Genomic DNA, 24,448 nt, shown 5'->3' on the forward strand with positions numbered 1-24,448 from the left:
TACCAGTACCACCAATCTAAGCTCAGGAACCCACACCCTCTCTTGCAATGTACTGTATACACACTTTGCTAGGTGGGGATCGTGCCCTGTGTAACCATCAGTCTAAATGCACAGACACACCACCACTGGGTCACTTGGGATATATCAGGGCCAGGCAAGCTCTGTGTGGCCAAACAAGGGACAGACTACTATAGAAAGAATGATGGCACAGACGGCACCCAAAACGGGCATTTCCATTACAGAACATCCAAGGCTTCAAAAAGGCTACCTACCTTTCGATACCTACTGCTTCACAAGTATTTCACACAATGGACAGCTCCGGAGTAGCTAATCAGTAAGTCCTTATGGATCCTCCAGTGGTCCCCTGCAAAACATGAGCTAGGGGCTGTAAAGCTCTTTCCCCTCTATTCAATACATGGGTTACCAATAACCATCACCTGGGCACTTATGTGAAATGTGAATAAGGTATTGGAATGTTATCAGACTTTAGGAATGAGACCGGTGCTCTTGCTGTGAGTGATGGCTTCTTCCCCTTCATATACCTACTCGTTTCTTCTGTTCCCCTCCTCCTTTTTGCTCTTAGTTCCTAGAGGCGGAATGTTTTTGCCTAAGGGGAGTAAAAAGATTACCAAAAATAAATGAATAGGGCAGTCTGGCATTACAGGGACGTCTCTTCTTACCTTTACTTGCGAAATCGGAGGTCTGGAAACTGCTAATGGGGGTCTTTTCTAAAGAGTTGAGCTTCTTTCTGAGAGTGACAGGGGAGGCTTTGGGATCAAGAGAAGCCAGGCTTCATATGCATCTATAGTCCAATGCACTGCTGTGGGTAGCAGGCCTAATGTGAGCATCTGCAAAACCCAGCCTCACTGTACACAATACTCATCACCACCCTGGCCCCCAAAGTCTCTGCTCCATTTCTCCCTGTAGGACTCCCTCTACTCCTCCACTTCACTCAGCAAGGTAATGAACTTTGTTACCTGCACACTCGACAACCTCCCTTGATTGGTCTTCAAGGATAGCAGGCCTGCCAATCACTTTCAAATGTATCCATATACTAACCCCTTACCTTTCCACTCACTGGACTATCTCTCGCTTATTAGTCACCCCTTCTCAAACTACCAATCCCACAACTACAGTTTGCTTGCCGCTCACCCTCCTAGCACCCAATCACTGGAACTCTGTGCCCACAGGAATTAAGGACATTCCCAAAGTGACTGACTTGAAGACCACCTTTGCGAACCACCTGCTCTCCGAGCACTTCCACCAGTAGATTGCACATTTCTACGTAGTCCAAATATGTATTCACTGGTCACGTACATAAACTTGGCTTCTGCTGCTGATCCAATTCACGGCATTCCTCTCCATCATTATTCACTTGCACATGCTCACAATTTGACCAAGATTTCACATAACTTTTCAAGCTCAATAAAACAAATACAAAAGAGTGGGGAAAGTGCAGGCAAGTGGCTGGAATGAACTGCTGGGGTGCAGCTTTTGTTACACTTGTTTTAACAAGGATAGGGGGTACAGCTACAATGAACACATAGGGGGAAGCAAACAGATGATATGTAAATGTGAATTAAAATACATAAAGGAGTAGTAAACTAATCGCAACGATCTTTTACCATCCACTCGGCATTGTGGATTAATAATGGCCGATCAGAGAGAAAGGGATGGAACCTGAAAGTTCTAAGCTCCCCTAAGCTGCAAGCACATCCCTTCACTTAACACCCAATGGAAGGGCGTCCATATGTAGGACTGAAGGGGCTGGCACCTAAGTTTATGGAATTTACTCGGTGCTCGTTCTCGCCCACCAATCCCTTAAGTGAAGAATGCTCATGCCCAAACCCCTCAATGCGCACTTATGGGGTACAATGCAGAATTTCACTTGTAGAGGTTCCGGACAAAGCAAACACCCCTCCAGTGGATAATGCATCCTCCATACAAGGCACAACCTGATGAAAAGAACATTTTTCATGTCGTTTACTGATGGTAAAAAGGACAGAAACAGCAGTAAAAAGTAATCTGCACTTGTCAACATCTAGGTACAAACTTCACAAACATGCCCAGCTAGTAGCGCAGGTTGAAGGTTCATAGAAGCTCATATGACCCCGGGCCGATGCAGCACGCACATTTCATTGGCTGGGTTCACAGTCAAGGCCTTTGGTCCATAAAAATTCAGCTTTTGTGAGGTCGGTCCTGAGCGAGGCTTGGTGAGTGATGCGCCTTTGTTTACCTTTTGGTTTTACAAAAATCCCTGTGACCCAGCCGCACTGTGGAACAACATCACTAGAAGACTACATTGGACAGACTTGGCAGCCACTGACTACTAGGGGCTCTGAAGAAATACCTAAAATGGAAGGGGATGATCGAGTCCAGCAAAACAAGACCATAGGAAAAGTGTACCTAACAAGATAGGCAGTATCAAGAACCGAGCGAGCCAGGGCTCCTGTACACTAAACTGCAGGTGGTGGGGTGGGGGTCGGGGGGAGAGTGGAGGGGGCTCAAAGGGCGCCTTCAACACAGGGACAATGAAGAACAGAGACCAAGAAGAGGTAAAGAAGAGAAATACCCAGCCCCAAGGTGGGGCACTTGTAACCACAAGAGCTTGTCCAGAAGTCATCTGGATCTTTTGCACTGCCTCCCCACTTGCAAGGACAGCCCAACGAGTGCATATGTAAGTTCCTTGCCACCGGCTGTGTGAACCAAACAATACAAGCTGGGCAATGGGTTGGGTCATAAGGTAGAGGCTTGACACTAGGCAGGGCTCTCCGTACAGCGGCATTATAAGGAGGTGCTCTGTACAATGCGCAACTGGACATTTGGGGGAGAGGGGCGTGCTCCACAATTCAATGCATAGCAATGGGCGAGTGCTATCTTGCAATGTCCAAATTGGCACACGTGGGAGATACTGTAGAACACAGAGGGACATGCAGAAGCTTAAGAATTAGCCAGGGATAGGGTTCCTGCCTTGGAGCCGGCCCATTATGCAGACCCATCCAGAGAGAGCAAGAAAAGCATGAGCTAGAGCAGTATAAAAAGGCACTTCTAGGACCGTGACTACAGCTGCATAGAGAATCAAACCCATGTGAGGGTAACCTAATACAAGGCAGGAAAGGGGGTGCCCAGTAGACAAACATGACAAGGCACCCACCTAGAGAATCAGGGGCAACCTATGCCCAGGAAGGAGCAGGTGTGGGAAGAAGGGGAGGATTGATAGCTCTGTGATGGGGCAGGGTCCAGCGTGAAAAACACAGGTGCAAAAGACGCATCCAAAAAGAATCTTCATAATGCCCACCTAGCCTTCGAGGTGCCACGAAGCAGAGGATGTGCACCCAAGGCAGAGGTTTGTCAGGTCCCAAATCAAGGACCTATACATCAATATCTGTAACCTCAGCTCAACCTCTATAAACGTATACCCCTGTGCCACCAATCATCTCTGAAAGATTGGAAATTGGCAACTAAGTACAGACCAGAACAAGGGCAACTTCATTGACGGTCTGAAATTGGGGATGCTGGCAATATGGAAAGTGCAACTTATTGCGTGAGTCACAGTCAGAGTACATTAACTGGACTGCAGGAGATGGGGCTTAGAAGAGGAAGATGGGTTTGAAATGGAATGAGCAGACTGTAGCAAAACAGGACCAAGTCTCTCCGCACTGCACACTCGTAGTAGTAAGTACAGCATGTGCCAAATGCGCTGGTATTCTTTGGCACAGCACATGCTTGGCATGTGGCAACCTGGTATTTCTGCTAAAGGGCTCATATTGTGGTGCATAGCCAGGTATTCTGCAGCACACACTGGAAAAGGCTTAAATTGTGAAACACAGTATTCTATTCTGTGGATCAACTAAGCAAGCTAACCATGTGAGACCAAGCTTGGCAGTTATTGGATTAGGCCAGTACGCGAGAACACAGGGAAAGGATTAAAAAGCAGTACAGTGAGAAACACAGGAACAGGATCACCAGCCAGCAGTATGATCATCTCTTGCACACAATGCAATATGCAACAGAATCTGGCAATATCTCTCATACTTGTGTGGCGCAGCACATGGCATTCTAAGCCACATTTGAAAACTGGCTCATCACCCGGTACAAGGCCTTCTATTTGTTAATCTGAAATGTGGTGTATGTAGCACTGTTTTCCCTGGTACACACTGATGCAGGTTCAGCATAAGGCACATACCCAGCTAGCAGGACAAAGGCTAGTATTCTCGGGGAAACACAGAAACAACCTCAGAATGGGGGGCACAGTGCATGATATCAAGTGGAATCAGCTACACCAGATTAAGCATGCAGCATCAACCCTGGCATTCTGTCAAGCACTGGAACAGACTAGCACAGCATGCGGAACAGAGCCTGGCCTTATCTGGCATACCAGGGAAGAACAGGCTTAAGCGACAGTATGGAGTCTGGTATTCTCTGAAAGACTTTGGGGCATGCTCACTATAGGGTTCAAGTCTGGCATTAGTAGCACACACAGCAGTATGATGAACTCTGGCTGGTTTTCTATGGCCTACACTGAACAGGCTTTGTACGTGGCACTCTCTAACTGGCGGGACAGGAAGAGACTAGGCTATCCCAGTGGCGAAAGGCCTGGGAGAAAGAAGACTTTGCTCTAATGCCAGTGCCTCAGAAAGAACTGGCAAGAGGTAACCGGTCAAATAAGGATGGAAATGCCAAGCTACCAGCAATACTGGAAGCTGTCTAGCATTCCAACTCTGTGGTAAGGATGAGAACAAGCGGGTGGGAAAGAACAGCTGCACTGCACAGAGCACAACTCCACAATGAAATAAGGAAAGCCAAACCGAAAAGGGAGTGGACACAAAGAGGGCTGTAAACAGGTCTTCCATAATAAATCTAGCTATCAATTTCCTACAGTCAAATTTGAGAGTCGAATGTTGAAGGACGGAGAGATGAGCCACTTCAGGAGCTTGTCACTTCAGACGGGGTTGGCCGCGGCTTCCGTTGAGGCAGGGCTCTATGATCCGGACTGGGCAGCCCAGAGGGTGCCGAGGACAAAGAAGCAGGCTGGCTGATATCTGAAGGGGTGATGGTGGTGTGGGCTCCTGTGGACTGTGTTTGCCCCCTGTCGCTGGAGGCTACTGGAGGCCGGGATGGGTAACCCTGGTACCTGGGCGTGGATGGGTACCAGGAGTTGTTTCTGTAGCGGTTGGTATTCTCTGGACGTCCTGGATTAGTTGAGCTGTTAGGGCGCTGTCCTTGATAACGATACCCCTGACCACCTCTTCGGTTGCCCTGGACACCCTGCTGGAAACATAGCAGTCACAAATTAGTGAGAAATTAGCTCATATGTTACAATGGTTAACATATTAAGAATGACTTTCATGGTGAATCAGGTATATTTAGTCAGTACCACTCCCTCCTTAACAGCTTATTGGGAAGTCTATCACGGCAGCAGGCCGTGCTGGAAACCCACTCCAGTGATGCAGCAAAACAACTTGGGGCCCTCAGTATGCAAACCGTCCCTCAAGTGCCAGAGGACCTACACTCCCCTCTATTCCCAACACAGTTTTTATGGCAAACATTAATAATTGCACTGGCAGGCATGTGCTGACAGTGTGGGTTCTAAATGAGGCAGAGCTATGGACCAAGAGTAACTGAATTCTGAGCAAGGTCATTTCACGGTTACTTTCATCCATGCAGGTCTCCCTTCTTCCCAACTTGATTACACAAGAACATTGACTGGGGAGGCAGATCCACATATGTCTGGTGGTTTACAGTGCCCATCCAGAGAACAGAGGTTCACATGGGGAGCAGGTGTCCTCATGACATCTTTAATAAACTGACATTTGCCTTTGGAAATCTACTGATGTTGACTTATGTCTCATGTAATGTGCGTGTAGTCTCTCATGAGCAGCATGAACATGGAAAGTGAACGTCACAATCCATCTGGCCATGGAGGCCTTGAGTTGGATATGTCTATTCTTCGAAAACAACTGCTCAAATTCTTGCACAGCTTTTTGTACCACCTCTGCAGGCCCCCTCTTCCCAACCTCCTCCACTCCCACCAATATTGCCCGACACCACCATGCCATCTACATTTTGGTATAAAAATGTGAGGGAAAAGAAACGTCAGCAATACAACATTCAGGCAGTTTTTGGACAAGCAATAGACCCAATACCTGTAAGACCAGGTGAAACGCCACCATGAGTGACACAGCGTTCTTGTGCTGTCCAAATAAAACTAAGGTTATGCCCACACCCAAATCGCGCTGTCTCTCCTGCTGGGGAATTATGGAGTCTAGGATAATTTTTTTTAAATTTTTTATTTTTATTTTAATTGTAACAATTAGTTATAGATAAACGTCAATTACAATAAAGTAATCCGACTTTCACATAGAAATACATAAATAAACAGGAATGAACAGGAAAGCATCCACAGAAAACGTACAGAAAAAGCACACAGTATTGTCCAGATTTTCTAATTAATTAAGGGTAATCCTCATTCAGAATGCTTTCCACAAATTCACAGACTGCAGATGTGAGCGAAACGTTTGTTCCAGATAGTATCCAATACCACCATTTGTCCATATCCTCATCAACTGGAGCAAAAGAACCCAGATGGCGTGTTCGTTGCTGCGTAATTTTAGGGCACTCAGTGATCAGATGTTTTATCGATTCAATTGAATTTTCAGAGAACCTACAGAAATTGTTCTCAATGTTGATGACTCTTCGTCTCCTTTGTTGTGTGTGCGTTCAGGCGCAGTCTCATAAATTGGTTGCGATGTTTTCTTGAAGGAAATTTTTGGAGATATCTAGGTAAACAGTCTAGACAATTTGTTAGAGGACCTAAGTCGATCGACGAAGATAGAAGATTTCTTTGTTCTAAATTCTGGATCCAATTCCACTTTCTTAATTTCTGTTTCGCGATTTGTGGTGTTGCTATGAGTTTTTCCCACTTTATGTCTGCAGAGTCTAGGATCGTTTTTAGGCCGCTGTACCAGTTTAGCATAATACTACAGTGTTGTTTTTGGGCTATGTTTGAGAATATTTGATAGGCCGGCGCCTGATCCTTTAATGACATCTTCCGTAACATGGCCAACGATTTCCAGATAACTATATTATGCATTGATTCAATTCCAAGTTCGTATCTTATGGAAATCATTGGAACACCCTTTGGCAGCTTAAGGATACGTCTCCAGAAAATACCTTCAAGGGTTGGCCACAGATGGTAATCCAGGTTCCAACCGGCCTCTGCTCCAAAGGTGATTGAAGGGATCACCTTTTGTATGTAAAAGGTCAGTACAGGTTTTAAAGTAAATTTTACATATTCAGCATGAAGTTTAGCCCCTTGCAGGGCAAAGGTCAGTATACTTTGTTTCAGATCACAAATCCAGTCATGTTCTCTAATTGAGGTGTTATATATGATGCCTAAATAAAGAATAGTTGGTGCATGTTGAATCTGTACTGCATCGAGATTCCATCTGAAGTTCTTAATTAATCTTTTGGAGGTGTTACCGATCGACATGATCTTTGTTTTCTCCACATTAATTTGCAGAGAATTGTCGCTTAAGTACTTTTCCAATGCAAATAACAGTCTCTGAAGGCCAATTGGTGTTTCATCCATTAGGACAATGTCATCTGCGTATATTGTCCAACTAATACTATTGCTATCGATCTTAGGGGTAAAACAACGTGTCTGTGAGAAAGCTTCAGATATGTCAGCTATAAATAGTTTGAATAGCAGAGCAGCCAAGGGGCAACCCTGTTTTACTCCTTTGTTTGTGTATATTTTCTCAGCTTGCCAGCTTCGTTGATTCGCACTCTGATTGAAGTTTCTTTGTAGAGAGCCATTATGGTCTGCAGTAGTTCTGACGGACACGACCAGGTCGTCAATTTATTCCACAATTTTACTCTATCTAAGGAATCGAACGCTTGTTTCATGTCAATGAAAGCAATGAAAAGATTTTTGCTTTGTTGTAAAGCTTTTAGTTTCAGCAGGTTTAGTATCGTCAGGTTCACTTGTGTTCCCACGTCTTTGGTAAAGCCTGTCTGACGTATATCGAAGCGACCTGAACTAGTGGCCCACTTAGACAGCTTCTGCTGTAAAAAGGACGCAAATATCTTACCCAAGATGTCCAAAAAGGCAATTGGTCGATAATTGGCCGGGTCGTCGCGGCTACCCTTTTTGAAAATCGGAACTATGATAGCCGAGTTCCAAGATTTAGGGATCATCTTTGTGGTGGCTATCACTTGGAATAGATGGAAGATAAAGGTTGTCCAATGTTCGTTGTTTGCTTTTAGTGTGACATTAGAAAGGCCATCAGGTCCGGCCGCTCGAGAAATTTTTAGATGTCTGATTGCAGTTGATATTATCTTCTTTTGATTCGACTACGTTCCAAAACTGGCCTGTTTCGAACGTTTCGTCTTTGTCGGTTTACATTGCTTCCAAAGACTTTGGCAAAATGTTGTTCCCAACTGGCCTTAGAGATACCATGATGAGTTTTTGCCTGCTGGAATATTGTTTTGTTATTTATGATATTCCATAGGTCCTTCGTCTGATGACAGATAATAAGCTTCAGGATTCGTTCTCCTCGTTCTTGGTCTCTCATCGTTGTGAAACATTTCAGCCAGTTTCGATACTTCGCCTTTAGCTGTTTCATTAGCGTCATTTTATTTGGATCTGACTCTTTTTTTTTAATTTTCTCAGATCACGTTGCAGTTGTTTTTTTTAAGAGACACCAATGGACTAAATTCGTATTTTTTTTAGAAAAGAGCAACTGTTTGGATGCTTGAATTTTATTTGGTAGACTGCCAACAGAGCAGTATAGTTTAATCTGTCACTTGCAGCCATCTCTTCTGAGGTTATCATTTCATTTAGAGACCGCAGTTGCTTGCTGTTTATTTTTAGTCTATTGCCTCTTTGATTCACCTCAATTGGCTGGTTGAAAAGCTCTACATGTCTGGGTGGATATGCCTTTATAGTCAATTCGAGCGGATTGTGGTCGCTGCTTAATGATTTCAGGACCTTCAACTGTAAGATCTCATTTGACAGGGTGTTTGATGCCCAGAAATAGTCAATGATTTTTTCAGTGCCGTCACGCTGCCATGTGAAGTTCGGAGGACGGTCTCCTTTTGTTTGACCGTTGAGCATATAGCAGTTTCTGGTGATCATGGTTGACTGAAATTGATACCCTCGGCAGGTAGAGTGGGCAAGGTTCTTGAATTTTTTCGTTTTCAGATCGTTATCGAACCACAAGAAATTCAAGTCCCCACATACGATCACCTGTAGGTCGGACAGCAATTCCATGTTATCATCAATCAGTTTTGTTATTGATTGAATGAAATTTGATGAAGAGATCATGGCTGTATTCCAATAGGTGTTAAGGAGTAATAGATGTTTGAGTGTTGGACTGGATCTACGACTGTTTTGAAGGATTGTTCCTTGTACGAACAGATTGGGAGAAAACGATTTAATGATCTCCCATCCCGAAGCGTTGTTTACCATAGTCAGGAGACCAGAGAATGGTCGACCGAACTGATTTTTCTCAGCCGGATTTAACATAATTGAATATCCTTCTCTGCAAGGCACCTCCCGCAGCCACGTTTCCTGGAGACATACTGCACAGTTTTTTTTCAGAGAGATATCGAAGTTCTGGAACAGATGCCGGAAGTCTCTAGTATTCCATGATAGAAGGCCATTTTCATCGTCCTTTTTGTTTTGCGATGGCTAGGTTCTATTTGAGTGAGTCTGTGTGGCAGGTTTAGAGGGGATATTTTGGTTACCGACTGGTCTTTCTTTGATGTTAAATTGTTTCCTTAGGGCTTTGCGCCGTTGATCGTGGGTTTGCTCTCAATCAACTGGCACATCTTTTCCATTTCCTTCTCTCTGATATTTTGCTTCTATTGTCAGGTCGAAACCATATGACATCAGCTCATCTTTTGCTGCAAGCAAGGTGTTTTCCACTGCCTGTGAGGTGGTGTGCAGGTAAACCATGTCAAGGGAATCCTCATTGATATATTCTACAATGGCTATGTCATTGGACATTATCGTTCTTAAAGATGGAAAGTTGTGTAACAAACACATCACATTTCTGCGGTTTAAGTTGACTTTGTTTGCGTCCGAGAAAATATTCTCGAGTCTTATTCTCCAGAGTTTTTGTTCCCTGACAGGTTTCACAGACACAGTTTCTTTTAGGTTCCGTTGCTTTTGCCATTGCGCGACCGTCATCTTAGGATTCAGTTTTGTGGAATTCAATTTTTTTTGTTGTGACGCAACATTGTCGTCCTTTTGGTTGGCACTCATACTAATCTTATTTGTTTCACCATCCTTGGATCTTTGAGCCGGATGAATTTTTCTCGTTCCTTGAGAGATTTTTGTAGCAGGACAAGAACTTTCGTCTACCTGTGCAGACTGCTGCCATTCATCTGATTCAACTGAGTATGTGGACAAGTCACATAAGTCGGTAACACTTAAATCAGGTGTCTTTGAACCAGAGTCCGATTCAACTCTTCGTCTTTTAGTTGGATTGGACCGGTCCACTGCGTTTGTTTTTGGAATTTCTTTCGACACCAAGTTTCTTAGAGGTACACATTCAAGCTCCTCCTGTTCAGCATTTGATGGATTGCGTGCGTGAGAAAAGGCCTAGCTTTTGAGGTGTGGAAAGATTCCTCACAAACTGTTTTGTTTTATTTCTAGCGATGCTCGTCTTAGTGTGCCGCTTGTTTGCTGTTTGTTTTTTGACTGCTGCTTTTGTGGATTTTTCACATGGTTTGGATGTGAGCGAAGGAACAAACAGTTTTGCCACACCAGTAAAAATGTCAAAGGAGGTAACTGATCCTTTGGAGGGTGGTGCAGGAGCATGATTTATATTTTGGGCTTCCACCACAGTGACCTCAACTGAGTTGGAATTTTGAGGGGATACGCCCAATCCCAGTTGTGGTTCGTTGGAAAAATACAATCGGACTAATCTTTTACTATAGGGATCAGTTGAGGATCGGCAGACACAATAGATCCAGTGTTCGCTTTATCAGGTTGCGGTGTGTCAGAGTTCTTTACGATGGCGATATTGTGCGTAGAAATGTTATTTGCACCACATTGGTTTGCGTTCTGCCTCATATTAGGGCGATGTGGGAGTCTCTCCTTGCGTGGATATTCCAGGTCTACCTTACTCCGGAAGACGAATGGCGACACCACTTCATTATTTCTAAGATCGCCTCCATTTGGTCATTTTTACCCGTGTGGTCCTTCGAAGCAAGGTCTCCAAGACGGTTTTGCCATTGAAATGAGATCTCCGCTTCACGTTCAACTCTAGACATTACATGAGTGTTGTTTTCCTCTAATGACGAGACTTTGTTTGTTAGATTATGTAGAAGGGCATTTCGATCCTTAACAGTCTCGTTTAATGATTCAAAGAGTTTGATGAAGGGGATCAGAGCTAATGATGTTGCCGCCAGAACATTGTTATGAATCTGGATTCCAGCTGCGACTGATAGATTTTCTTTACTGTAGAAAGTTGGCTCGGGTTCTAGACTCAACGGTTCATCGTGTTTTTTAGAGCACCGTTCATTTCTTAAGGTTTGATGAGCTGCGTTAGTGCTGCAATGGAATCGCAGATTTTCGATCGGCTCCTTTGAAGAGATCAATTGTGATTTTCTTGTTGGGGTGATACCCATATTTTGGGTGCTCTGAGCATCTTTTTGATAAGGTGTACTTGTCCAAGATTTCAGCAACTCATTTGGTTTTTGAACACACTTCATTCCTTTCTCGCTGTTTGTCAGTGGGTTTTCTTTTGAAAATGATGTACTTTGAGGAGCCTTAGAAAAACTATGTATGAGTTTGTTTTTTACAACTTGATAATCTGCTGTCAGCCTCTCGGTCAGCCGCGCTTCGCTCCCTGCTAGGTCCGCTCCTAGATTTTTTTTATGATTGGACGTAGAAAGGGATGGCAAAGGGGGCAAGGGTGCAGCAGTTTCCAACGAACGTGAAGTGTCTCTTTGCAGTGAGTCTGACTTACTTTCGGGAACCGTGTTCCCATCCTCAATTCTGCACCCTGAAAGGTCGTGTAATGTATCACCATTCAGGGGCGGGACAAAGGAAAGGTTTGTTTGATTTCCTGACCCATTTGGTAGTTTTAGCGCCAGGAGTTCTGTGTCCGTGACATCAAACGGGGATAAAAAGGAAGCAGTATCAATTTCAACCATCACGGTTGACTCAAGTGGTTGAAGACTATTTGCCATGGGTGCCACTATAGTTGGATCGAATACAGATGGGGCTGTGTGTAAAAACGCAACTCCGCCGGTCTTACTGCATCCGTTAAAAGGGACATTAGGATGAGGAACTTGGGTCGCGAAGTCGGACATCATGACTTGTTCGCTTTTGTCAGTTTCTTTTCCGTGTGCCAGGTGCGGCAACTGAGTTTGATTGTCTAAAGCAGCAGATGTCACGGCAGATGTCGTGTGTCCTTCAGTCTGCAAAATCGCTTTGTTAACGGCGGCACTTCCGGCTTTTGCAGTCACAACATTAATCAAGGAGGGAATTTGAGGATGCACATTCTTAGACTGCTCTATTTGGACCTCAACCGGCACATCGACCGGCGACACCTTTGCTGACTTCACAGCGAAGGAAGAAGCTGTTAATTCCGTGCCGCTGACGTCAGCCGCATGGGATCGTGAAGGACTGCGGGGCGGACTTGCGGCCGCAGATTGAGCCAGGAAAGGGGAAGGGGGAAGGGAGGGAGGAGAAGAAGAGCTTAATATGGCAACAGTGAGCGACGAGGGGGGCAGAAGCGGGGGGGTGAACAGAGGGAGCAGGGAGGGTGTGGAGAGGGACGGGGGAGGAGGTTCGTAGTGGCGCCCTGTACTGGTATCGCAGCTTCAACTGAAAAGGAAGGCTCACCACGGTTTCGGGCGTTTGAAGTTGTTTGCCGCGTCTGCGGCCGAATATCAGTGACCATGCGCTTTTTCTTACCAGTACCAGTAGTCAACAGATACCGTTTCCTGATCTTCGCGTTTTCGGCGATGAAGGCGGACTGGAGGCAGACTGGACTCTGCTCCGGACTCTGCGCCGCGCTCCGCGCTCTGGATGAGTTTTTAAACAAAAAAAAGAGGACTGAACACGTCGTGCAGCTCCTCACAGTGACTGCTCATCGTCAAAAACAGCAAAGGATGGAGGCAGACTGGACTACTCTAGGATAATACATCTAAGGTCAGGAATCTTAGAATCACCTTATCTGCACAGAGAACTGTAGAAGGCGTGTTACAGGAAAGAACCTGCAACTCTCTCTGTCCTAAAGTCATCACAACCAGGAAGGGAGTCTTACAGGAGCAGTCAATCTCTCAGGAAGCCAAAGTCCCGAAGGCCTTTCACCAATTCCAAGCAGTGGAGACTTTCTGAAGGAAGTAAAGGTGAAGCAGACTGTCAAAGACATGCCTAATCCCTGCATCGCCAAAGAAAAAACATTCTCACCCAGTCTTACGTAGGCAGTGTTCACAAGAATCAATTCTGGCCCAACGTGACAAAGAATATGACATTGTCTACGAACTCGGTCCACGGATTGACATTTCTAGCCATAGCCCCATGACAGACACTTCCACTTCCTTTTGACTGTTTCCTGGTGGAAGCCTTCCTGGCCACACACAGTTTGAATGTTCGATGCTGAAATGCCACCATGAGTGTAAATTAGCTCCTCTGGCACCATGATCTTATGCTGAGCAATGATAGAGGTGGGTGGAAGACAACCCCTTTCACTCTAGACAAAAGGCCTGTCCTCAACGGAAGAAGCAGGAAGACATATTAACAGCAACAATAAACCGAAGTACCAAAACTGGCCGGGGCAGCTCAGAGCGCACACAATCAGGGATTCATGTTGTGCCTGAACTTGGCATCAGAGGGAAGACCGAGAACTTGCCAGACCAAACTAGTAGAAGTCCATCCCACAATAAAAGTTGGCCCTTTCCTCATCCAAGATGCTAAACAAACGCCATGCTGCATATTGCAGCAAATAACCCGATTTGAGGAACACCCCACTGCAGAAATATTTTCTGAATTACATCCTGATTCAGCTGTCATTCAATTGGGGGGTGAGGTGAATGACAAAGATGATACAATCAGTCTGTCGCCATGTGGATTAAACCCTGACCGCAAACAGTCCCCAGTAAGAAACCCCTCTTTCTTGCTCAAATAAAACAGTGCGGTGGCGTTGTGTGCGCAACTGCCAACTTTGCCCTATTAGACAGACAGAATGGATCTAATGGGCAAAAGAACTGCCTTCACTTCCAACACATTTTATGTCCGCTTTTCTCTCCTGCGTTGACCAAAGCCTGTGCATGTGCGCAGAGCCTCACTTGGATCACCAAAAGTACTCTGAAGCATCGTTTGTCCGTGAAACTAGGGAGGGATGGTTGTGAAAAGGGATACCCAGGAGCGCTTTTTTCCTCCAGAGTACACCAAATAACCTGCAGAATATGGGGTGGTGGGAACTCCAGCAGCTTGTGGTGAACATCTCTGCTGGTCCAATTGTCTGAACAACCTCTGGCATAGTCGGCCTCGAAAAATGCAAAAGGCCATGAGGCCGAGGATCTTTTGAATCCAGATGACTTGGATCAAGCTTTATTACCTTGAAAACATTGATCATATCTTTGATGGGGACACAAGGCCATCTACAAATATAGGGTCCAGTATCACCCAAAGGAAACGTATCCTAGGCACAAGAGACGGATCGAATTTCTTCGGATTACTGAATATCTGAGACTGAATTTGCAAACCTTCTGAATATTATCCAGAAGAAGCGACATAGAAAGGGCAGGATCAGCCGATCATTCAGCTATGGGCACAAATACATCTCCACAAGTCTGAGGTGACTGTCACTTTGGCTAGGACCTTTGTGAACACTCTGCCGCATCTTTCTCTCCCGACCTTCCCTCAAAGAGTCTCTGCAATCGTAGCTAGTGTCCTCTCACGCTTAGACTATGCCAACGCCCTATACCTGGGGGCCCCCGCACCACACCAAGAAAGCTCCAACGGGTACAAAACACAGCAAGGCTCCTCCTTGTCCTAGGCCCTAGAGAACACATCACTCAGGCCTACTGTGTCCTTCACTGGCTGCCAATTGGCCGACGATCTACCTTCAAAGCAATGTGAATCATCCACCCAGCTCCCCACAACTCAGGAAAGGAATATTAGCTACATAAACATACAGGTCCACAAGAAACTTCAGATCAGGTGCAGCACTCCTTGTCATTCCAGCGGAAAAATCAACCAGAAAAGGGGGCTCATCTTTCTCAGTCCAAGCTCCCACCATCTGGAACTCTATCTCATTCACCATCCACCGCATAGAGGATCACCCCGCCTTCAGGAAGGCTTTCAAAACCTGGCTTTTTCCTTCAGCATCCGGAAAGAATTAATCCACTGCTGGGTGAACAATGAGCCTCCCCTGACAGGAATGCGGGGGCACCCGATGAGTTTTCAAGCTGGAACCTAGCCCACCACGGAAAGCATCACAATCAGGCCTTACGCTAAGCTTCACAAGACCTCGTTCCAACTGGGTGTTGGCCTTGACTCACTGGATCGTCTAGCACTCCATCACAATGGAATCATAGCTGCATCCCTCGGGGCATGGCCACCCGGCCCCACACATCTGCAACAAACACTGCATGATCTCACCCACCCAGACACACATCTCTACTTCCAAAAGAGTGCAGCTGAGTTCTATGAAAAAATGCAGTTGTGCTGTGCACATAACCAGCCTCTATGACTCTCCTACTCCCCCGACAATGTGTCACAGCAGCCATCCTCTCATCTGATTTCTATGGGCTGCTATTAGGGTCCAAGCCACTCCCTATCTACCTTGGTGCTGGCTAAAAATGTAATTCTGGAATCTTTACCAAGTAGAACGTTTTGAACAGTAAGAACATAGTTAGAAGTGACAAATACAGACTGAGCTTTAAGCCCCCTGATTCAATTCAAGACGTTTTTGATAACAACTCAATCAAATCTGAGTTTTTCCTTAGCAAAAATAAAATGCCTGGCAAGCAAGATAATCCTATGCTAGTAAGACAAACATTATCACAAAGGGACCAAGAAGTTAGAAAATAATGCACCCTAATAAAGGACTTGAGAAGCAATTCTCAGACCGCACAGCTAGATGGAAAAACAGCAAATAGAGTTTAGGCCACTGCCGCTGGTTATGTAGGGGAGTGTCGTCACACTAGGGCCTAACAGAGGGCACACGTACACTGGTTTCAATGTTTTGGTTGCATTGAGCATAATCTTTAGAGCAGCTCTCTGACTCAGTCTGCTGCTGACTTCCCAACAAGTTAGGAAGAATGGAGAGCTACATTGATGAAACGGTAACACAGGGAACATGAATGTTAAAAGCCAAAGTCCCAGGACTAAAGAAAGGCCAGCAACTCTTCTGCCCTGAACCTACGATACAGCACCTTGCAGAGGAGAAATGGTTAACTATCTCATCCTCTATCGATTTCTGCACCACAATAAGAACAAGAACTGGCAACGCCAAAAATTTTAGCTTTTGTGTAGGCATGGGAAAGGCATTCACCAGGCACTGCCGTAGTGGCATTACCTAGTGATCAATGGTAGCAACTGAAGAACGGTGCTAATACCTGGCAAATGCTTAATACTTACACACAAGGCGGAACAGTTAGCTTTGCCAATGCTTGTTTTTAGCAGGACTTCAGTGAAGGACACGTATACTGCTCATAACTCGAGTGGCTGAAGCTGACCAGGTTAAGCCATTTCTATTACACCAGTGGTGGCTTAACAGCTCCAATTAAGTCATTAACTCTCAGAAGACGGCTTTGAAAAAACACTGGCAGGCACTTCAAGCACAAAGTTTGATGCAAAGCTTGATAAAACTAGCTTAAAGGAATGGTTCGGTCAGAAAATATTCTTGGCCAAAAAGAAAGCCAATAATAAAACAAATAAAAATATATATTTTTTTAAGTCCCTATGGAAAGTTTTGAGCAAATGAAGCTCAAACTTTAAAATTGCAAGCACTAGGGGGCATCCATTTTCTCAAATGGATGCCGTCTGTGCTTGCGTTTGTGGCACTAATGAAGCAAAAGCCAGCCAGCTGTAGTAAACAAAAGCTACCACTGGGTGGCTTTTGCTTCATTGTTGCTGGACTCAGACGACGGGGACCAGAGACTACAGGCAGGAAAGCTGCATCTGCATCTCGGTAAGTGCTATTTTTTTTTTTTAAATAAGCACCAGCTGCGTTTTTTTTCCTAAGTTTTCCGGGCTGGAGGAGCCCGGAAAACTTAGAAATAAAACTGCAGCTTTTAAAACGTTGTATTTATGTTTGCGCTAGCTTCAGCTTGGAGTCCTCTGGGCTCCAAGCTGAAGCTACCGCAAACATAAATACAACGTTGTTGTGTTTCAAAAACGCTGCGGTTTTTCTTTCTAAGTTTCTCGTGCTCCTCCAAGCCGGACGAGCCTGAGAAACCTAGAAAGAAAAACTGCAGCGTTTCTGAAACACAACCACGTTGTGTTTCTGCCTGCCGTGGCTATCACTTTGGGTCTCCAGTGCTCCCCCGGGGTAGCACCGGAGACCCAAAGTGATAGCCATGGCAGGCAGAAACACAACGCGGTTGTGTTTCCATGCCGCAGTGTTTCTGCCTGCAGCTGCTTTCACTTTGGATCTCTCGGGCTCCCCATGGGGAGCCCGAGAACTCCAAAGTGAAAGCCCCTGCAGGCAGAAACACAACACAGGTGTTTAGAAATGCCGCTGTGTTTCTGCTTACAGCAGCTTTCACTTTGGGGCTCTCGGGCTCCCCCCGGGGAGCCCGAGAGCCCCAAAGTGAAAGTTGCTGTAGGCAGAAACACAACAGGGTTGTGTTTCCATGCCGCAGTGTTTAGAAATACAACATTTTTGGGTTTGTAAATGCTGCAGTATTTACAAATCCAAAAACGTTGTTATTCTGAATGCGGCAGCTTTCGCTGGGAGTCTCCTGGACTCCCTCAGGGTTGGGGGAGCCCAGGAGACTCCACACGAAAGCTGCCGTTGTCAGAATAACAACGTTGTTGTATTTGTGATTGCCGTGGTTTTCCAACCACGGCAATCACAACACAAATACAGCAGCGTTATATTTTTAATTGGTGCGCTCGGCTTTTTGTCTTCATTTTACGTTTTCTGTGCTTCCCTGGGCTTGGGGAGCACAGAAAACGTAAAATTAAAGTGAAGGCAGCCTCCTCAGCTCTGCTCAGGCTGCAGTAAGCAAAAGCTCCCAGTAGGGGGCTTTTGCTGCTTGTTTAGTGCCGCAAAGGCAGAGCTGAGGAGGCTGCCTGAAATCACAAAATGGATGCCCCCTAGTGCTTCCAATTTTAAAGTTTGAGCTTCATTTGCTCGAAACTTTCTATAGGGACTTAAAAAAAAAATATATATTTTAGATATTTGTTTTATTATTGGCCATCTTTTTGGCCAATAATATTTTCTGACCAAACCATTCCTTTAAAGAGATCCCCAGTGAATGTGTATTGGGTATAGGGTGTGGAGGCAGGAAGCGGGTGGTAATGGCCAAAGGGATTAGCATGGCCATGGGCTGTCAATGGGTGGGTAAGTAACCAAACAACTTGCGTGTCTCTCCTCATATGCCATTTCTCTCTTGCTATACTCGAATGAAACAGTTTTGGCTTATAGGTGGCGCTTTAGCTCTGCCAAATGGCCCAAACTAAAAATCAGAAAGACTGCCCTTCAAACCACGTCCACTTCAATTGGAGAGTTGTAGCGTCCTGTAGCAGTGTTGGGCTTTTAGAAATATTTGTCCTGACATGAAGGTGATCCTACAACACTTTTAAAGCTATTTTATACCCTTATCCGCCCTCTATTGTTTTGCAAAAATAAGAGCACCCAGTGCATTGGCACAAATAAGAACAATGCGATTTTAATATTCCTAGCATTTTCAGGGGTTGATGTCAGCGAAAGAACAGCCACAAGGGACCACCAACAGGACTGTGTCCAAAAGCGCAATCGCGTTAATGCAGTCTCCAGCTTTATTATTTGGGCTACTGGGTGGCACTGTAAGCATGGCTATTGGCATGGGAAGTGAAGACAGGAAATGGGATGCAATGAGGGACAACCTTGGCTTTTTACTGACCACCCATGTCGATGCTAGTCCCTACGGCCATTCCCAAACCGTACTTGCACCTCGCACCCCTCCAAGAAAACACTCCTCTTGGATCTGTGAGCTAGCTCTGTGCTTTTAAGGAGATGGCAAATGCTATTTCTAAGTAGTCTTCTGAAAGACAATGGCTTAATTGCAGCTAAGAACCAGCTCCCGGTGTAAGATTAACAGTGTCTCTTCGGCTACTTCATTTATAAGCAGCAGGTTTGTCCTTGCATCTGTCCCTTGCACTAATGTCCTTTAAAAACAAGCACTGGGAAAGCCAAACAATTCAGAGGCGTTAGCCATTTACTGCCATAATATTCCATTTGCCAGCTGTTATGTTATGGACAGGTAGTAGCAGTGCCTGGAACATGCCAATCTCATGCCAATACAAAGCCAATACAAAGCCATAACAGTTGGCATTGCCAATAGCGGTTTTTATGTCACCCTAAAAGTGAGCAAGAGGCAGCACAATGCCTCAATGTGCGTGGGCTATGAACAGAAAGTTTAAATGCTAAACCTAAGGCTGTGCAGCCACAGTGCGAAAATACCCACTGCACAGGATAGGCAGGAACACACATGCTTACATGTGGCTCTACCTGTAACCAGAAAGAAAACAAGCATTAACTATACCAGTCGTGCTAGCTTTTGTATAGGGGCACTCACTCACACACTCATTTTGTAGGGTGCACAACTGAGCGTGTGAAGGGGTTGTGGAACCTTTGCCCTGCCTCCTGCGTGCAACCTGTGTGGGACGGGGAAGTATGGACTCCTCTGCACTACCCATGGGGATCCGCGAGACTTGCTTGCTCGGGCCTCGCTTCTCCGCTTTCCTCCCTGATCGCTGGACTCTGCTGCAGTGTGAAGATTGGTGACTGGCCTCAATTGGATTTGACATGCTTTGTACCGCTTTCCCACCGCCAGGACACCACAGGTAACTCTCCCGCCTGAGAATGCCCACATTTCGTGCTGTCATTTGTTTTAACTATAGGGCAAACTCCTTGCGTATGCGCTACAATGGGAACGCCATTGCAGCAGGTTTACACAATCAGCTAATTTCTATTCTAGGTCACCTCTATTCAAAATTCTCAAGACTGGATGAGGACTACTGGTGGTCATACTTGATGAATGGGCTAAGTCAAAGACCAGTAATCGCTGTGGTAAACTTTTTGCACAGTTTGAACTTGGACGTTATTTGTCAATGATCAGAAAGACCTGGAAAGGACTTAGCCCTTTGATAAGCAACTGGAAATCTAACTTGGAAAAAAAAAAAGGATTTTCTTCTTTTTTGTAAAAACTGCTAATTCAGTTAACACAAAAAAAAAATTCTAGGTGTGTGGAATGTCAGAAATCCCTAAAGTTGAGAACATGTGTAAAGTCCCCAGTTGAGCACCGTGTGCATCATTCAGCGTGCTGCCATTTGACTGCCTGCTGCATTCCCATTAGGAATGACTAAAACCCGTGCTTCAAGAGTCAATACAATCTGAGGTATCTGCACGTTACTGCCAACCACTGACCAGGACGCAGCGAATGTGTGAATAAGTGCCACTAATAATTAATACAAGTGTCCAGAACGAGGTCCGGGGCAAATGCCACCAGCCCAACAAACAGGCAAAGAAGTGCAGGCAGGGAGATGGAGGATACACACACTGCAGCAAACGCCAAACACTGTGGAGCAAAGGACCAAGACAGGAAGTGGATAAGAGGACAGAAGCACCATGGAACTGCATGCCTTGTACAGAGGACGAGATGTTGCGGAGAGTGTAGGATGAAGGTGGCAGAGATGGGCACTGCAGTCCTGTAAAGGGAGAAGCAAAGGCACTGTAGCCTTGAGCCTGGCTCCATCTGCTGAACCCAAAGATGAAGCGGCTGCACTCTGCTGCCAGGGTCACTTCTATCTGCTAAAGTCGGACATCCAACCGGGCACCTGTGTGGTCCAAACAAGCACAGATGGACTATCACCTCCGCTAAATGGATGAATCAGCATCGGCAGGTAGTGCTTCCTAAAGTCAGTGGATGACCCAGAATGTCACCACTACAGAATGGGCTTAGGGGAAGGACCCTACAGACTAAGCGGGATGCACTTATATTATTGGAGTGCTTTTGGACGCTCCAGATCAAAGTTTAAGCTTTTCTAGGGCATCTTTATTCCACTGTAAATAACAGATGTTAGCATTACCCAAAATGGAACTCATTTTCTTCTGACTGCCTCCGGATGATAGGTTGAAACGGCCCTGCCAGAATGTAAAATGCATGAACATCTGCTAAAGATTTCTGGAGATCTACATGTTGGTAGACCTGGCCCAGGAAATACAAACAATTGGTGATGGAGGTACATCTTCCTCTTCTGCAGCAGAACTATAATTTGCATGCCAAATACACGCCGAGAATGTAGATCGTAATGCTGGTATTGGAGGCAAACCACTGCCCACACTGAAAGAACTCTAAAGTGACGTCCTGAAGTCCTGCATGGTTATCACGTCATTCTCCAACCCCGTATGCCTAAGTGCAGGACTATGTGCACCTGATTGCAATCTAACTCGGTTCTTAAGAACAGTTGTTTATCTCCTTACTCAACATGGGAGAAACGGAGATCCTGCCCTATTGGTTGCATTACTTTCAAGACTAAGACACTACAAATGAGGATGCGTGATTAAGTCACCTGTTGCAGTCATCATTTGATACAGGCATGCAGCTTGTTGGCCATAACAAAGGGTTAAAAACGTGGCACACCAGATATGCATCTCTATCAGCTATCAGGGTCAGGCTTCTCTTCCACCATGCAGATTAAGGTTTATACAGAAGTATGGGAGAACCACTTAAGAAGCCGAGGCTCCTCATCCGACACATTTACATACAACAAGAGTCAGCCAGGTATATGGGAACAGAGACCCATTAAGGATGTAGGATATTGTGCTACAATAATATGATAATTGAAGACACAGAGAAGGATATTATCATTATTTGTTTTGATTAATTTCCCAGATGATTGAAGCCCATGGAAGTCTAAAAGAGAATTATGCTCCTGATGAAGGTATACTCCGCAACACGTGGAGTACTTTTTGTTAATTATTTGACTCATGTGAAATCTGTATTGATTATATAACTCTAAAGTAACTGATATTGAAGGATATGAACATGTCTAACCTTTGACTGATTATACATCAGTAAGTAAGGTGTGCACGGGACGGGAGAATCCGTTACTTGAGCACACCAATTTGTTGTAGAGGTCAGGCCCGCGCACAGGTGAGGTGTGGATGGAACAGCAGGCTGAGCCCTTTGGGAAGTAGGACCTTGCTCCTCAGGCTCCACCATATCGACACCAGTGCCTAAAGCAGGCATCAGTAACCTTTAACTAGCCTGATGTTTTGGACTGCACCACCTATAGGCATCATAGTCAATTATTCAATGGCGTTGTAGTCCAAGAGAAGGTAGCCAGGCAACGCCCAGGTTGCAGACTCATGGCCTAAAGTGTAGCAGCTGGTGTACACAGCAGATAAGGGGTGGTCCGGGATGTGCTGGCTGAGATATGAAGCAGTGACTGACTAAACATGGTGGGGACGAGATCGCAGTGAGCGCACCAGTAAGCATCCAAACTAGCATCCATCGCCCTAGTCCGCTGCAGACACCTCTACCTACAAGCACTGCAGAGAACACAAAGTAACCTTTTATTAGCAACTCTGAAGCCTTCTCCCAAAAAGACCAGGTATTGGAAGGAAAAAAACAAAGCATGCTATATTCTACTGCTTCAGTCCTCGGCTCTATACAAAATTCCCACCACTGAGGGGCCATAAACATTAAGAGCTCACTTGGGAGAAGTAGGGATACACACAATCTGCAGAGGGAGACATACCTGTAACTGACAGAAGTGGCATTTACTAACAAAGACAGTCTGTCAATTCCACAAAGACAGGAATGTGGCAACTCATTTATGGTGTGCCCTCAGTAGCCTATACAGATAGTCAGCTACATTTGGCCACTATCTACTACAATGAGGTCAGGGACGTCACTTCACCAAAATGCCAGGGGTAGTGGAAGTGACATAATACGACCAAAGACCTCTGATGACATCACAGGAAGTGATGTCATTTAACACCACCCCAAAGTTACATCACTGGAAGTGATGAAACACAACCTTTCACCCCTTGACAAAACAGGAAGTGGCATCACATAGCATTGTTCCTAAGTACACTACGAAAAATATGGTTCCGATATCACTATAATGGGATATACATTTCATACAAGAATGGATCACCATATGTAATATCAGTGTGTATAGGCCCATATTACCAAATTACTGCGAATGCAAGCAGATGTCCAAGGGAAAATGATAATGATGTATTATTATATAGCACTTACGCCTAAGCGCTTTATATAGAACACATATACACACAAAATCACCCAACCTGTGTTGGAACTGATTTATCAACCTCAGAAAGATGAACGGCTGAGTTGAGGTGTTTAAGAACAGACTAAATCAGTCACTCACCTCCTGATTGGTGCCTGAAATAACCCTTTAATGAGTTTAGAATTGTTGTATAGAATTCCAGAATGACAAATTATTTATTCTTTCGTATTAGGGTCACTGCTCAAAATGTTACAATTGTGGAGCCCCCCCCACCCCTTTTTTTTTTTTTTTTTTTTTTTTTTTTTTAAAAGAGTCCTGAACAAGAAAGCCTGCCACTCTAGAAATAAAAAGCCACGTGGCACTGGCCACAGCGCAGGAGCTTATATTTAATTTTATTTTTAAACTTGTTTTACTTCTTTTTTTTTTTTTTTAGGGGTAGCGAGGGAGACCACAATGCGTAGTAGAGGATACCTCAGGGGTCACCCTGCGACCTCGGGCCACCCCAAATGACGTCCCTGAATGAGGTTAACCGGGAATCACTATGGAGAAATAACTGATTAACAAAGGAGAAACTCCCTGGTTATTAAATAAAATTTAGGAGACAATATTTAGTCTAATTTCAATTACTTCTTTTTTTGTTAGACACATGCATTCTCAATACCTATTAAAATGACATGCATTACTCACCGTAATAGCATTTCTGATTATTGTATCTGCTTAGATTCACATGCTGTGCATATGGTCCGACATCCACTGGTAACCGCAGAGTATTGCATCTTGTCTTTTGAGGATCGAAAGAGGACGTTGGCACAGGCGTGTCTGTAACACTATCCCTACCGTGACGTGTAGTGTACCCAAAATCCCTCACGCGCCGAGGTCCCTCCGATTGCATTTTTTCTGCCACGAGGGAGCCCAAGGCTAATGTGAGTGAGGTACATAAAAGAGAGAAAGTAGTAAGACGTCTATGTTCCTTCCACACGAGTGAGGAGGAAGGGTGGGCGCATGTGAATC

General features: G+C 45.1%; 1 protein-coding gene across 2 annotated transcripts in view; it reads right to left on the reverse strand.

The window, feature by feature from the left end:
• Nucleotides 1–1,966: 1,966 nt before the first annotated feature.
• Nucleotides 1,967–24,448, reverse strand: part of SPATS2 (spermatogenesis associated serine rich 2) — a 729,295-nt gene continuing 706,813 nt past the window's right edge. Inside the window, exon 12 of one of the 2 annotated variants that reach the window (XM_069653806.1) lies at nucleotides 1,967–5,268. In XM_069653806.1, coding sequence (XP_069509907.1) covers nucleotides 4,927–5,268 — 342 coding nt within the window. In that variant the 3' untranslated portion in view covers nucleotides 1,967–4,926. Of the gene's footprint in view, nucleotides 5,272–24,448 lie in introns of both variants that reach the window. The other variant, XM_069653805.1, reaches the window with a different exon arrangement.

This window comes from Ambystoma mexicanum, chromosome 3q (assembly GCF_040938575.1).
Source record: "Ambystoma mexicanum isolate Mex_15411 chromosome 3q, UKY_AmexF1_1, whole genome shotgun sequence".
Classification (NCBI taxonomy): domain Eukaryota; kingdom Metazoa; phylum Chordata; class Amphibia; order Caudata; family Ambystomatidae; genus Ambystoma; species Ambystoma mexicanum.